Source organism: Myxine glutinosa, chromosome 8 (genome assembly GCF_964187855.1).
Source record: "Myxine glutinosa chromosome 8, kmMyxGlut1.1, whole genome shotgun sequence".
Lineage (NCBI taxonomy): Eukaryota > Metazoa > Chordata > Myxini > Myxiniformes > Myxinidae > Myxine > Myxine glutinosa.
The window spans coordinates 64,560,201-64,574,831 of NC_136268.1; the positions used below are offsets into that span (position 1 = coordinate 64,560,201).

Consider the following 14,631-nt stretch of genomic DNA (forward strand, 5'->3'; position numbering starts at 1 on the left):
TCACACTTTATTTCTTTTAAGAGGATACGATTTACGATTTTCAGCCTTCAGGAAATATTAGCAAAAATAATTCTATCTCCTAAAGAGCTATTATTTTATGTAATTTTACATATTTTTACGTGACATTTTTATTCCTACATTTACTAAAATTTGTAAAAATCATATTTAAAATAATTATGGCGATATTGTTTTGGACGGTGTATTATCAAAATCTAAACTGTTTTCAAAAAAAGTCCAATATACAGTAATGTGATTTGAAGCACGGTATTCACATAATATATTACATTTAAACACAAGTTGAAGTTAACACGCATGTTAACATTACTGTTAAACTTTAATATAATGTATTTAATTTTTGTTTTCATTTGATTGATCTTTCGGCATATGTCTTTGCTCAGCGCTGGTGCTAGGGAAGGCCTATTGAGATTTTGTGGATTTTAATCTTTGAAACATGATCGAGCAAAAGCGAAAGGCACAAGATCTCGCCCTAATTGCGGCTGCGCCCGTTAAAAGGTCGCGACATGAAATGGTGTCTGCGGCGAGAGCTCGGAGTTTGGTGTCAGTGGTACGGACTATGCCTACGAACTATGTCTACGAACTATGTTGTTAAAACTAACTGGATCTTCGTCCTTCGGCCATACAGGACTCTTATTTATATTATTTTAACATCATTCTCAGCCTTCGCATTCCGCGTTGTGAACTTGTTTTCTTACTTCACCCCACTCTTACTCTTAGTCTTATTAATTCCTTGATTCCCACCCCGCACTTCATTCATTTATCGCCTTGCTCCCCAACATCATTCATCTCTTGCCTTGCTCCCCAACATCATTCATCTCTTGCCTTGCCCCACACTTCATTCATTTATCGCCTTGCTCCCCAACATCATTCATCTCTTGCCTTGCTCCCCAACATAATTCATGTCTTGCCTTGCTCCCCAACATCATTCATCTCTTGCCTTGCTCCCCAACAGCATTCATCTCTTGCCTTGCCCCCCAACAACATTTATCTCTTGCCTTTCCCCCAACATCATTCATCTCTTGCCTTGCCCCCCAACATCATTCATCTCTTGCCTTGCTCCCCAACATCATTCATCTCTTGCCTTGCCCCCCAACATCATTCATCTCTTGCCTTGCCCCCCAACATCATTCATCTCTTGCCTTGCTCCCCAACATCATTCATCTCTTGCCTTGCTCCCCAACATCATTCATCTCTTGCCTTGCTCCCCAACATCATTCATCTCTTGCCTTGCCCCGCACTTCATTCATTTATCGCCTTGCTCCCCAACATCATTCATCTCTTGCCTTGCCCCGCACTTCATTCATTTATCGCCTTGCTCCCCAACATCATTCATCTCTTGCCTTGCTCCCCAACATCATTCATCTCTTGCCTTGCTCCCCAACATCATTCATCTCTTGCCTTGCCCCCCAACATCATTCATCTCTTGCCTTGCTCCCCAACATCATTCATCTCTTGCCTTGCCCCCAACATCATTCATTTCTTGCCTTACCCCACAACATCATTCATCTCTTGCCTTGCCCCCCAACATCATTCATCTCTTGCCTTGCCCCCCAACATCATTCATCTCTTGCTTTGCCCCCCAACATCATTCATCTCTTGCCTTGCTCCCCAACATCATTCATCTCTTGCCTTGCTCCCCAACATCATTCATCTCTTGCCTTGCCCCGCACTTCATTCATTTATCGCCTTGCTCCCCAACATCATTCATCTCTTGCCTTGCCCCGCACTTCATTCATTTATCGCCTTGCTCCCCAACATCATTCATCTCTTGCCTTGCTCCCCAACATCATTCATCTCTTGCCTTGCTCCCCAACATCATTCATCTCTTGCCTTGCCCCCCCAACATCATTCATCTCTTGCCTTGCCCCCCAACATCATTCATCTCTTGCCTTGCTCCCCAACATCATTCATCTCTTGCCTTGCTCCCCAACATCATTCATCTCTTGCCTTGCTCCCCAACATCATTCATGTCTTGCCTTGCTCCCCAACATCATTCATCTCTTGCCTTGCTCCCCAACATCATTCATCTCTTGCTTTGCTCCCCAACATCATTCATCTCTTGCCTTGCTCCCCAACATCATTCATCTCTTGCCTTGCTCCCCAACATCATTTATCTCTTGCCTTGCTCCCCAACATCATTCATCTCTTGCCTTGCTCCCCAACATCATTCATCTCTTGCCTTGCCCCCCAACAACATTTATCTCTTGCCTTGCCCCCCAACATCATTCATCTCTTGCCTTGCTCCCCAACATCATTCATCTCTTGCCTTGCCCCACACTTCATTCATTTATCGCCTTGCTCCCCAACATCATTCATCTCTTGCCTTGCTCCCCAACATAATTCATGTCTTGCCTTGCTCCCCAACATCATTCATCTCTTGCCTTGCTCCCCAACAGCATTCATCTCTTGCCTTGCCCCCCAACAACATTTATCTCTTGCCTTGCCCCCAACATCATTCATCTCTTGCCTTGCCCCCCAACATCATTCATCTCTTGCCTTGCTCCCCAACATCATTCATCTCTTGCCTTGCCCCGCACTTCATTCATTTATCGCCTTGCTCCCCAACATCATTCATCTCTTGCCTTGCTCCCGAACATCATTCATCTCTTGCCTTGCTCCCCAACATCATTCATCTCTTGCCTTGCTCCCCAACATCATTCATCTCTTGCCTTGCCCCGCACTTCATTCATTTAACGCCTTGCTCCCCAACATCATCTCTTGCCTTGCTCCCCAACATCATTCATCTCTTTCCTTGCTCCCCAACATCATTCATCTCTTGCCTTGCCCCCCAACATCATTCATCTCTTGCCTTACCCCCAACATCATTCATCTCTTGCCTTGCCCCACAACATCATTCATCTCATGCCTTGCTCCCCAACATCATTCATCTCTTGCCTTGCCCCCCAACATCATTCATCTCTTGCCTTGCCCCCCAACATCATTCATCTCTTGCCTTGCCCCCCAACATAATTCATCTCTTGCCTTGCCCCCCAACATCATTCATCTCTTGCCTTGACCCCCAACATAATTCATCTCTTGCCTTGCCCCCCAACATCATTCATCTCTTGCCTTGCCCCCCAACATCATTCATCTCTTGCCTTGCCCCCCAACATCATTCATCTCTTGCCTTGCCCGCAACATCATTCATCTCTTGCCTTGCCCCACAACATCATTCATCTCTTGCCTTGCCCCCCAACATCATTCATCTCTTGCCTTGCCCCCCAACATAATTCATCTCTTGCCTTGCCCCCCAACATCATTCATCTCTTGCCTTGCCCCCCAACATCATTCATCTCTTGCCTTGCCCCCAACATCATTCATCTCTTGCCTTGCCCCCCAACATCATTCATCTCTTGCCTTGCTCCCCAACATCATTCATCTCTTGCCTTGCCCCGCACTTCATTCATTTATCGCCTTGCTCCCCAACATCATTCATCTCTTGCCTTGCTCCCCAACATCATTCATGTCTTGCCTTGCTCCCCAACATCATTCATCTCTTGCCTTGCTCCCCAACATCATTCATCTCTTGCCTTGCCCCCTAACAACATTTATCTCTTGCCTTGCCCCCAACATCATTCATCTCTTGCCTTGCCCCCCAACATCATTCATCTCTTGCCTTGCTCCCCAACATCATTCATCTCTTGCCTTGCCCCGCACTTCATTCATTTATCGCCTTGCTCCCCAACATCATTCATCTCTTGCCTTGCTCCCCAACATCATTCATCTCTTGCCTTGCTCCCCAACATAATTCATCTCTTGCCTTGCTCCCCAACATCATTCATCTCTTGCCTTGCCCCGCACTTCATTCATTTAACGCCTTGCTCCCCAACATCATTCATCTCTTGCCTTGCTCCCCAACATCATTCATCTCTTGCCTTGCTCCCCAACATCATTCATCTCTTGCCTTGCTCCCCAACATCATTCATCTCTTGCCTTGCTCCCCAACATCATTCATCTCTTGCCTTGCTCCCCAACATCATTCATCTCTTGCCTTGCTCCCCAACATCATTCATCTCTTGCCTTGCCCCCCAACATCATTCATCTCTTGCCTTGCTCCGCAACATCATTCATCTCTTGCCTTGCTCCCCAACATCATTCATCTCTTACCTTGCTCCCCAACATCATTCATCTCTTGCCTTGCTCCCCAACATCATTCATCTCTTGCCTTGCTCCCCAACATCATTCATCTCTTGCCTTGCTCCCCAACATCATTCATCTCTTGCCTTGCTCCCCAACAACATTTATCTCTTGCCTTGCCCCCCAACATCATTCATCTCTTGCCTTGCTCCCCAACATCATTCATCTCTTGCCTTGCCCCGCACTTCATTCATTTATCGCCTTGCTCCCCAACATCATTCATCTCTTGCCTTGCTCCCCAACATCATTCATGTCTTGCCTTGCTCCCCAACATCATTCATCTCTTGCCTTGCTCCCCAACATCATTCATCTCTTGCCTTGCCCCCAACATCATTCATCTCTTGCCTTGCTCCCCAACATCATTCATCTCTTGCCTTGCCCCGCACTTCATTCATCTCTTGCCTTGCACTTGCTCCCCAACATCATTCATCTCTTGCCTTGCCCCGCAACATCATTCATCTCTTGCCTTGCCCCGCAACATCATTCATCTCTTGCCTTTCCCCGCAACATCATTCATCTCTTGCCTTGCCCTGCAACATCATCCATCTCTTGCCTTACCCCCCAACATCATTCATCTCTTTGCTTGCCCTGCAACATCATCCATCTCTTGCCTTGCCCCCCCAACATCATCCATCTCTTGGCTTGCCCCCCAACAGGCCAACATCATTCATCACTTGCATTGCCCCGCAACATCATTCATCTCTTGCCTTGCCCCGCAACATCATTCATCTCTTGCCTTGCCCCGCAACATCATTCATCTCTTGCCTTGCCCCGCAACATTATTCATCTCTTGCCTTGCCCCGCAACATCATTCATCTCTTGCCTTGCACTTGCTCCCCAACATCATTCATCTCTTGCCTTGCTCCCCAACATCATTCATCTCTTGCCTTGCCCCGCAACATCATTCATCTCTTGCCTTGCCCCGCAACATCATTCATCTCTTGCCTTGCCCTGCAACATCATTCATCTCTTGCCTTGCCCCGCAACATCATTCATCTCTTGCCTTGCTCCCCAACATCATTCATCTCTTGCCTTGCTCCCCAACATCATTCATCTCTTGCCTTGCTCCCCAACAGCATTCATCTCTTGCCTTCCTCCCCAACATCATTCATCTCTTGCCTTGCCCCGCAACATCATTCATCTCTTGCGTTGCTCCCCAACATCATTCATCTCTTGCCTTGCTCCCCAACATCATTCATCTCTTGCCTTGCTCCCCAACATCATTCATCTCTTGCCTTGCCCCGCAACATCATTCATCTCTTGCCTTGCTCCCCAACATCATTCATCTCTTGCCTTGCTCCCCAACATCATTCATCTCTTCCCTTGCTCCCCAACATCATTCATCTCTTGCCTTGCCCCCCAACAACATTTATCTCTTGCCTTGCCCCCCAACATCATTCATCTCTTGCCTTGCTCCCCAACATCATTCATCTCTTGCCTTGCCCCGCACTTCATTCATTTATCGCCTTGCTCCCCAACATCATTCATCTCTTGCCTTCCTCCCCAACATCATTCATCTCTTGCCTTGCTCCCCAACATCATTCATCTCTTGCCTTGCTCCCCAACATCATTCATCTCTTGCCTTGCCCCGCAACACCATTCATCTCTTGCCTTGCCCCCCAACATCATTCATCTCTTGCCTTGCTCCCCAACATCATTCATTTCTTGCCTTTCCCCACACTTCATTCATTTATCGCCTAGCTCCCCAACATCATTCATCTCTTGCCTTGCTCCCCAACATCATTCATCTCTTGCCTTGCTGCCCAACATCATTCATCTCTTGCATTGCCCCCCAACATCATCCATCGCTTGCCTTGCCCCCCAACATCATTCATCTCTTGCCTTGCCCCCCAACAGGCCAACATCATTCATCACTTGCATTGCCCCACAACATCATTCATCTCTTGCCTTGCCCCGCAACATCATTCATCTCTTGCCTTGCTCCGCAACATCATTCATCTCTTGCCTTGCCCCGCAACATTATTCATCTCTTGCCTTGCCCCGCAACATCATTCATCTCTTGCCTTGCTCCCCAACATCATTCATCTCTTGCCTTGCTCCCCAACATCATTCATCTCTTGCCTTGCTCCCCAACATCATTCATCTCTTGCCTTGCCCCGCAACATTATTCATCTCTTGCCTTGCCCCGCAACATCATTCATCTCTTGCCTTGCTCCCAAACATCATTCATCTCTTGCCTTGCTCCCCAACATCATTCATCTCTTGCCTTGCCCCGCAACATCATTCATCTCTTGCCTTGCCCCACAACATCATTCATCTCTTGCCTTGCTCCCCAACATCATTCATCTCTTGCCTTGCTCCCCAACATCATTCATCTCTTGCCTTGCTCCCCAACATCATTCATCTCTTGCCTTGCTCCCCAACATCATTCATCTCTTGCCTTGCTCCCCAACATCATTCATCTCTTGCATTGCCCCCCAACATCATCCATCGCTTGCCTTGCCCCCCAACATCATTCATCTCTTGCCTTGCTCCCCCAACATCATTCATCTCTTGCCTTGCTCCACAACATCATTCATCTCTTGCCTTGCTCCCCAACATCATTCATCTCTTGCCTTGCTCCCCAACATCATTCATCTCTTGCCTTGCTCCCCATCATCATTCATATCTTGCCTTGCTCCCCAACATCATTGTTGATGTTGTTTCATCATTTTCATCATTTCATCAATCATCATTCCTCCCCAACATCAGCAAAGGACTTCTGTGACTCAATGGGATTGACACAATCTGTCAATTTCCCGACCCGGATCTCAGCCAATGGAGTATCTTCTCTTCTAGACTTGGTTATGACTAACTTCCCTGCTCATGTCTGCTGCTCTTCTTCTGCTCCAATCGGTTCTTCTGATCATGTGCTTGTCAAAGTGGACATCTCTCTGGCCATTCTCAGAGAGCCTCCTCAGCGTTGACGAGTCTGGCATTTCACTCAGGCCGACTGGGACGGTCTTCAAGCAGCCATCAATCGTCTGGATTGGTCTCCCATCTCCACTGCCTCTGACATCAATTCTTCCTGGGAATTCTTCCAAAGCAAACTGATCTCTCTCATGCACAGATTTATCCCATCTCGCCTTCAGTTGTCTTACCCTTCCTCCCGTCCATGGTACACTGAATCTTGTGGTGAGGCAGTTGCCCTGAAACAACTTGCCTTTGCCTCTTGGAAGGCTAATCCAACTGAAGGAAATCTCAGTTCCTTCCACCAAGCTCGGAACAAGTGTGTGTCTACCCTCAGGAGTGCCAGGAAGCACTATCTCTCCTCACTCAAGAATGAACTCTCAAACCTGTCTCCTTCCTCCAAATCCTGGTGGCGTCTGGTCAAATCCGTTTCTGGTGTTTGTTCCCCCTCCATCCCCTCCCTTACCTCAAATGGCCACACAGTTGACATCGCACGTGACAAAGCCGAATGCCTCAACTCTGTGTTTGCCTCAAAATCCTTAGTCCCAAACCCATCTCTCTCTGTTCCCACCTTTCCCAGTCGAACCAAACTGCTCCTGGACTCTGTGACCTTCTCTCCTGACAAGGTGGAGGAGTTTTTGTCAAACCTCGACTCTGATTCTGCAACTGGACCAGATGGCATCAGCCCACGGGTCCTAAAATCCTGCTCTGCTGCTCTATCTCACCCTCTCTCTGTTCTTTTCACCCTATCCTTTGCTCAAGGTCATCTGCCAGCATCCTGGAAATCAGCAAACATTACCGCTTCACACAAAAAAGGTGCAAAAACAGATCCTTGCAACTACAGACCAATCAGCCTGCTCCCAATTATCAGCAAAGTCATGGAATCCATCATTGCTTCGGATATGAAATCTTTCCTCTTCTCCAATGGCTTGATCTCTGATCATCAATTTTGTTTCAGACCAGGTCACTCTACTCTGGACATGCTGCTTCTACTGTCTCAACAATGGATGGAGGTCCTCAATGCCAAACAGGAAATCAGAGCTGTCTCCCTTGACATATCACGTGCCTTCGATAATTGTCTGGCACCCAGCTCTGCTCACCAAACTCTCCTCCTATGGTATCCATGGAAATCTCCATGCATGGCTTGCGGACTTCCTCTCTGGTCGTAGTCAACGTGTGGCCCTGAATGGATTTCTCTCATCTCCCCTTCCCGTTCAGGCTGGAGTTCCCCAAGGCAGTGTGCTGGGCCCTGTGCTTTTTCTGGTCTTTATCAATGATCTCTCCGACTCTCTGGAAAATCCTCTGTATCTCTTTGCTGATGACTCCACTCTCTGCCGCTCCATTCCTCTTCCCTCAGATCGGCAGTCTGCAGCCTCCCCACTCTCTGAAGACCTGGACAAAATCACAGACTGGTCAAACATGTGGAACATGTCTTTCAATCCTGACAAATCTCACACTCTTACTATGTCTCTCCGAAAAGATCGACTGGACAACCCTCCCATCTACTTTCTCAACAATCCTCTCCAAGAAGTTCTGTCACTCAAGCTTTTGGGTCTCACCATCTGCCATGATCTTTCTTGGGAAAACCACATTTCCAAGCTGGCCTCCAAAGCCAGTCGCCGACTGGGCATCCTCCGTCGTGCGAAGTCCTTCCTAGGCACACCTGAGCTCCTCACCACATACAAGGCGTTCATCCGCAGCTCAATGGAATACTGTTCTCCCCGATGGGCTGGTGCTCCTGCCTCACACCTGGCTCGGCTTCACGCTGTTGAATCCAAAGCTTTCAGAATCATTGGAATCTCCCGCGATGAAGCTATCTCTGAGGGCCTTTCACTCACTCACCGCAGGCAGGTAGGTGGTCTTTCTGTCTTCTACCGACTCCTCTCCGGCCTTGCTCCCCCAGCTCTCTCTCTGTGCTCTGTCCCCCAAATATTCCTACAGGTCGCACAAGATCTGCCAGCCACCCTCTGATGGTTAAACTGCCGAAATCTCGGCTCTATGCTCACCTTCACTCTTTCATTCCTCTTTTCTCCCGCCTCTGGAACAAACTCCCACACTCACTTCAATCACACTCCTCCCTCCAGGCCTTCAAAACAGCTGTTCACCACCATCTCTTATCTTCCCCCATCCAAAACCTTGATCTTTTCTACTCCCACTAATTCACCCCAGATCCACCTTGTTTGAAATTCCAACTTCTTTCCTGGAAGTCTTGGCAGTGTCCATATGTTTTATACCTCTCCCACCCCCCCCCCCCCTTCCCATGCCTCCCCCCCAAAGCCCTCTCCCTCCCACAGTTCTCTTGATGTCTCCATGTCTCTCGGTCCCTGCTCTCAAATGTTGTGTTTGTGTCCTTCCCCCTCTCTCCCCATCTTGTCTACCGCTCCCGAAGTTATTTGTTTTGTGTGTCTGTTTGTCTTTCTGTGTGATTAATGTTCGCTCTTTCACGAGCCTCGATCTTGTATACAAAAAAAAAAAAAAAAAAAAAAAAATTTCATCTCTTGCCTTGCTCCCCAACATCATTCATCTCTTGCCTTGCTCCCCAACATCATTCATCTCTTGCATTGCCCCCCAACATCATTCATCTCTTGCCTTTCCCCCCAACATCATTCATCTCTTGCCTTGCCCCCCCCCCCCTACATCATTCATCTCTTGCCTTGCTCCCCAACATCATTCATCTCTTGCCTTGCTCCACAACATCATTCATCTCTTGCCTTGCTCCACAACATCATTCATCTCTTGCTTTGCCCCGCAACATCATTCATCTCTTGCCTTGCCCCGCAACATCATTCATCTCTTGCCTTGCCCCCCAACATCATTCATCTCTTGCCTTGCCCCCCAACATCATTCATCTCTTGCCTTGCCCCCCCCCCCACATCATTCATCTCTTGCCTTGCCCCCCCCCCAACATCATTCATCTCTTGCCTTGCCCCCCAACATCATTCATCTCTTGCCTTGCCCCCCCCCCCCCCAACATCATTCATCTCTTGCCTTGCCCCGCAACATCATTCGTCTCTTGCCTTGCCCCACAACATCATTCATCTCTTGCCTTGCCTCCCAACATCATTCATCTCTTGCCTTGCCCCCCAACATCATTCACCTCTTGCCTTTCCCCCCAACATCATTCATCTCTTGCCTTTCCCCCCAACATCATTCATCTCTTGCCTTGCCCCTCAACATCATTCCTCTCTTGCCTTTCCCCCCAACATTATTCATTTATTACCTTGTCCCACCACAACTTAATTCATTTCTTGCCTATCTTACCTCCCCAACATCATTCATTTCTTGCCTTCCACCCCCACCCCCTCCTAACTTCATTCAATTATTGCCTTGCACCTCCTCCAACTTCATTACTTGCCTTGTTCCCCTCCCCCAACTTCATTCCTTTGTTGCCTTGCCCCTCTCCCCCAACTTTATTCATTTATTACCCTGTTCTCCCACAACATCATTCATTTCTTGCCTTGCCTCCCAACCTCATTTCTTGCCTTGCCCCTCCTCCCCAACTTCATCCAATTATTGCCTTGCCCCTCCCCTAAATTCATTTCTTGCCTTGCTCCCCTCCCCCAACTTCATTCAATTATTGCCTCCCCACCCCCCCTCCCAACTTCATTCAATTATTGCCTTCGTCCCCCCCCCCAAATTCATTTCTTGCCTTGCTCCCCTCCCCCAACTTCATTCAATTCTTGCCTTGCCCTCCCCCAATTTAATTTCTTGCCTTGCTCCCCTGCCCCAAATTCATTCAATTATTGCCTTCCCCCCCCTCCCAACTTCATTCAATTCTTGCCTTGCCCCTTCCCCAAATTCATTTCTTGCCTTGCTCCCCTCCCCAAACTTCATTCAATTCTTGCCTTGCCCTCCCCCAATTTAATTTCTTGCCTTGCTCCCCTCTCCCAAATTCATTCAATTCTTGCCTTACCCCTCCCAAAATTCATTTCTTGCCTTGATCCCCTCCCCCAAATTCATTCATTTCTTGCCTTGTTCTCAATCCCCAACTCCCAGGGTGACCGGCTCTCATTGGAAAAAAAAATAATAACATATAGATCAAGAAAGAGCAATCAGATTGCAGACACTCGCCAGGATGTGCTTTGTGTTTTTAAGGCTTTTGTGTTAAAACAAATATGGCGGGCGGACCAACATGACCGTTGACGGCATCATTTTTTTTCTCCACCAATTTATCCATAGATAACGCTCAAGAAATTTCATCTTGATCGGATGAAGTTTTGTACTTGTCGAATTATGACATCATAACGGAGGAACCTATGACATCATCATTAACATGTTATTCCCCATGGAGAGTTCTTTTCAATGAGCCATGTCTCATTTTTTTTTTCTATGCAGCGCTTTTAGAGATATGGAGGTGCAAAGTTTTTTGGTTTTTCCAAGATGGCGCCCATACCGCGTGAGCTATGACATCATTAATTATCATTTAAAAAAGTATACAGGGGGATATGCACATATGGTGAAAATTCCTGTCAATCGGACCAACGGTTGCAGAGAAATAAATTTCATCTTATCGGATGAAGTTTTGTACTTGTCGAATTATGACGTCATATTGGATGAAGAAGGATTGTCAGATCCTTCTTTGACAGATCTTGATCTGACGGTATCTTGTTACGACTTTTACTTCCTCTAGTAAAAGTCATAACTTTACGACTTTTACTTCCTCTAGACAGTCAAGTTCGCTCATCTTTTTGGCGCACCGGCACGAGCTGAGAACGGCCTGTGCAGGGGCTGATCCGAGGATCTCACCAATCCCAGGTCCGATCGGTAGTAGCAACGGGCGGTGTGTACAAAAGGCAGGGACGTGATCAATGCGAGCTGATGACTCGCGCTTACTGTGAATTCCTCGTCTTTGGGATACTATCTCAAGCCCCAGTCCCCATTACGGATGGGGCTCAGCCGTCTACCCGAGGCTGACGGCGAAGGGCAAGGTACACGCTGGCCCATCCAGTGTAGCATGCACGTGGCCCCGGACATCGAAGGGCATCACAGACCTGTTCTTGCTCCATCTCGCACAGCTTGCAGCCGCTCGTCCCTCTAAGAAGTTTAGTCCGCCAGCCACACCAGGGTCGCGGAACTAGTTAGCGTGTTGGAGTTTCGCTTATCGGAATCAACCAGACGGATCGCTCCACAAACTAAGAACGACCATGCACCACCACCCACAGAATCGTGAAAGAGCTCTCAGTCTGTCAATCCTTATTCATTGTGAATGAAGAGTTCTTTACAATGAGCCATGTCTCAATTTTTTCTATTCAGTGATTTCGGAGATATAGAGGTGCAAAGTTTTTTTGTTTTTTCCAAGAAGGCGCCCATGCCAAGTCATAATTATCATTTTAAAAAATCTACAGGCAGAGGTGCACCTTTGGTGAAAATTTCCTGTCAATCGGACCAACGGTTGCAGAGAAAAACATTTATTCTGTGTGGACAAACAAACAAACGGACCGAAATGCAATACTCTGGTGAGGGTAATAAACTGTTGTCTCAATGCAATCTCTTCACATCCATAGGTGAAAGACAGCTTAGAAACTTGGAGTACTTCAAAATAATTTAATACTTGCATTATTTGCGAACTGGTATCTCCACCTAGGTCATACTAATACTATCCTCTTCAACGAATGTATCAAACAAGCCCAGCTACGTACGCCACTGTTAGACTTTCGGTCTTTATTTTAATGATTTGAACTGGAAGTTTGAAGTTGAGTGCATTGTGCTTCCACAGGGCCCCCCTCGGACATCGAGCCTCCAGGCTCCCATCATGTTGCTCACAGGCCATGAGAGCGAGGTGTTTTGTTGCAAATTCCACCCGAATGGCTCAATACTGGCATCTGCTGGTTTTGACCATATAATCCGTAAGTACTTTTTTATTCCTATCTATAACACAATAACCTAACAAGAAAGAGCAATCAGAGATTGCAAGCCCGCGCCAGGACCTGTTTTTTGTGGTTTTTAAGGCTTTTTGTTAAAACAAACATGGCTGCCGAGCCACGTGACCGATGACATCATTATTTTTTTTCTTCATCAATTTATCCCTCTGATGCTCAATAAATTTCATCTTGATAGGATAAAGTTTTGTACTTGTCGAGTTATGATGTCATAATGGAGGCACCCATGACATCATCATTGACATATGTTATTCCCCATGAAGAGTTCTTCACAATGAGCCATGTCTCAATTGTTTCTATTCAGCGCTATCGGAGATATAGAGGTGCAAAGTTTTGGGGTTTTCAAAGATGGCGCCGATACCACGTGATCTATGATGCCATAAGTGATCATAAAAAATATACAGGTGGAGTTGCACCTATGGTGAAAATTTCCTGTCAATCGGACCAACAGTTGCAGAGAAAATCATATTTATTCTGTGCGGACAAACAAACAAACAAACAAATGAAAAATCACTCATAGAGTGACACTTGGCAAAACAGAACAAAGTAGCATGGCACTCAGTGGGGCATCCTTTTGACCTCAAAAATAATTAGTGGTTGAATTCAGTGACCTGATGTGCAAACCGTCTTCAAAGTTTAAGTTAATCGGATGAAAATTGACAATTTTAGAAATTCGGCCTATGTTGACCTTTTGGCCTATGTTGACGTCAAAAATTGTTGGTGGTTGCTTTCAGTAAGGTGATATGAAAATCCTTTTTAAATTTCAAGCCAATTGGATGAAAATTGACGATTTTAGAAATTAGAATTTTTTTTTGACCTTTGACCTATGGTGATCCCAAAAATAGTTGGTGGTTGAATTTAGTTTGCCGATATGTAAATCCCATTTAAAATTCAAGTGAATCGGATGAAAATTGAGGACTTTAGAAATTTTAAATTGTTGTTGACCTTTGGCCTATGTTGATCTCATCAATAGTTGGTGGTTGAATTCAGTTCGCCGACATGTAAATCCTCTTCAAATTTCAAGTCAATTGGATGAAAATTGAGGATTTTAGAAATTTGAAATTTTTTTTTTTTTTTTTTTTTTTTTTTGTATACAAGATCGAGGCTCGTGAAAGAGCGAACATTAATCACACAAAAAGACAAACCGACACACAAAACACAAAAAACAAGGGGAGCGGTAGACAAGATGGGGAGAGAGGGGGAAGGACACAAAAGAGAGGGGGAAGGACACAAACACAACATTTGAGAGCAGGGACATCGGGAGGACTTGGGGGGGAGGTGGGAGAGGATTAAAACATATGAACACTGCAAGGACTCTGGGGTGAATTACCGGGGGTAGAAAAGATCAAGGTTTTCGATGGGGGAAGATAAGAGATGGTGGTGAACAGCTGTTTTAAAGACCTGGAGGGAGGAGTGGGATTGAAGGGAGTGGGGGAGTTTGTTCCAGAGGCGGGAGAAAAGGGGAATGAAAGAGTGAAGGTGAGCAGAGAGCCTAGACTTTGGCAGTTTAACCAGAAGAGGGTTGCAGGCAGATCTTGTGCGACCTGAAGGAATATTGGGGGGACAGAGCACAGAGAGAGCTGGGGGAGCAAGGCCGGAGAGGAGTCGGTAGAAGACAGAAAGACCACCAACCTGCCTGCGGTGAGTGAGTGAAAGGCCCTCGGCGTTGACTACATCGCAGGAGATT

General features: G+C 46.8%; 1 protein-coding gene across 1 annotated transcript in view; it reads left to right on the plus strand.

Moving 5' to 3' along the window:
- Nucleotides 1-367: 367 nt before the first annotated feature.
- Nucleotides 368-14,631, plus strand: part of SNRNP40 (small nuclear ribonucleoprotein U5 subunit 40) — a 31,579-nt gene continuing 17,315 nt past the window's right edge. Inside the window, exons 1-2 of the mRNA XM_068124590.2 lie at nt 368-565; nt 12,782-12,911. Of these exons, the coding sequence (XP_067980691.1) occupies nt 452-565; nt 12,782-12,911 (244 nt within the window). The 5' untranslated portion in view covers nt 368-451. The remainder of the gene's footprint in view (nt 566-12,781; nt 12,912-14,631) is intronic.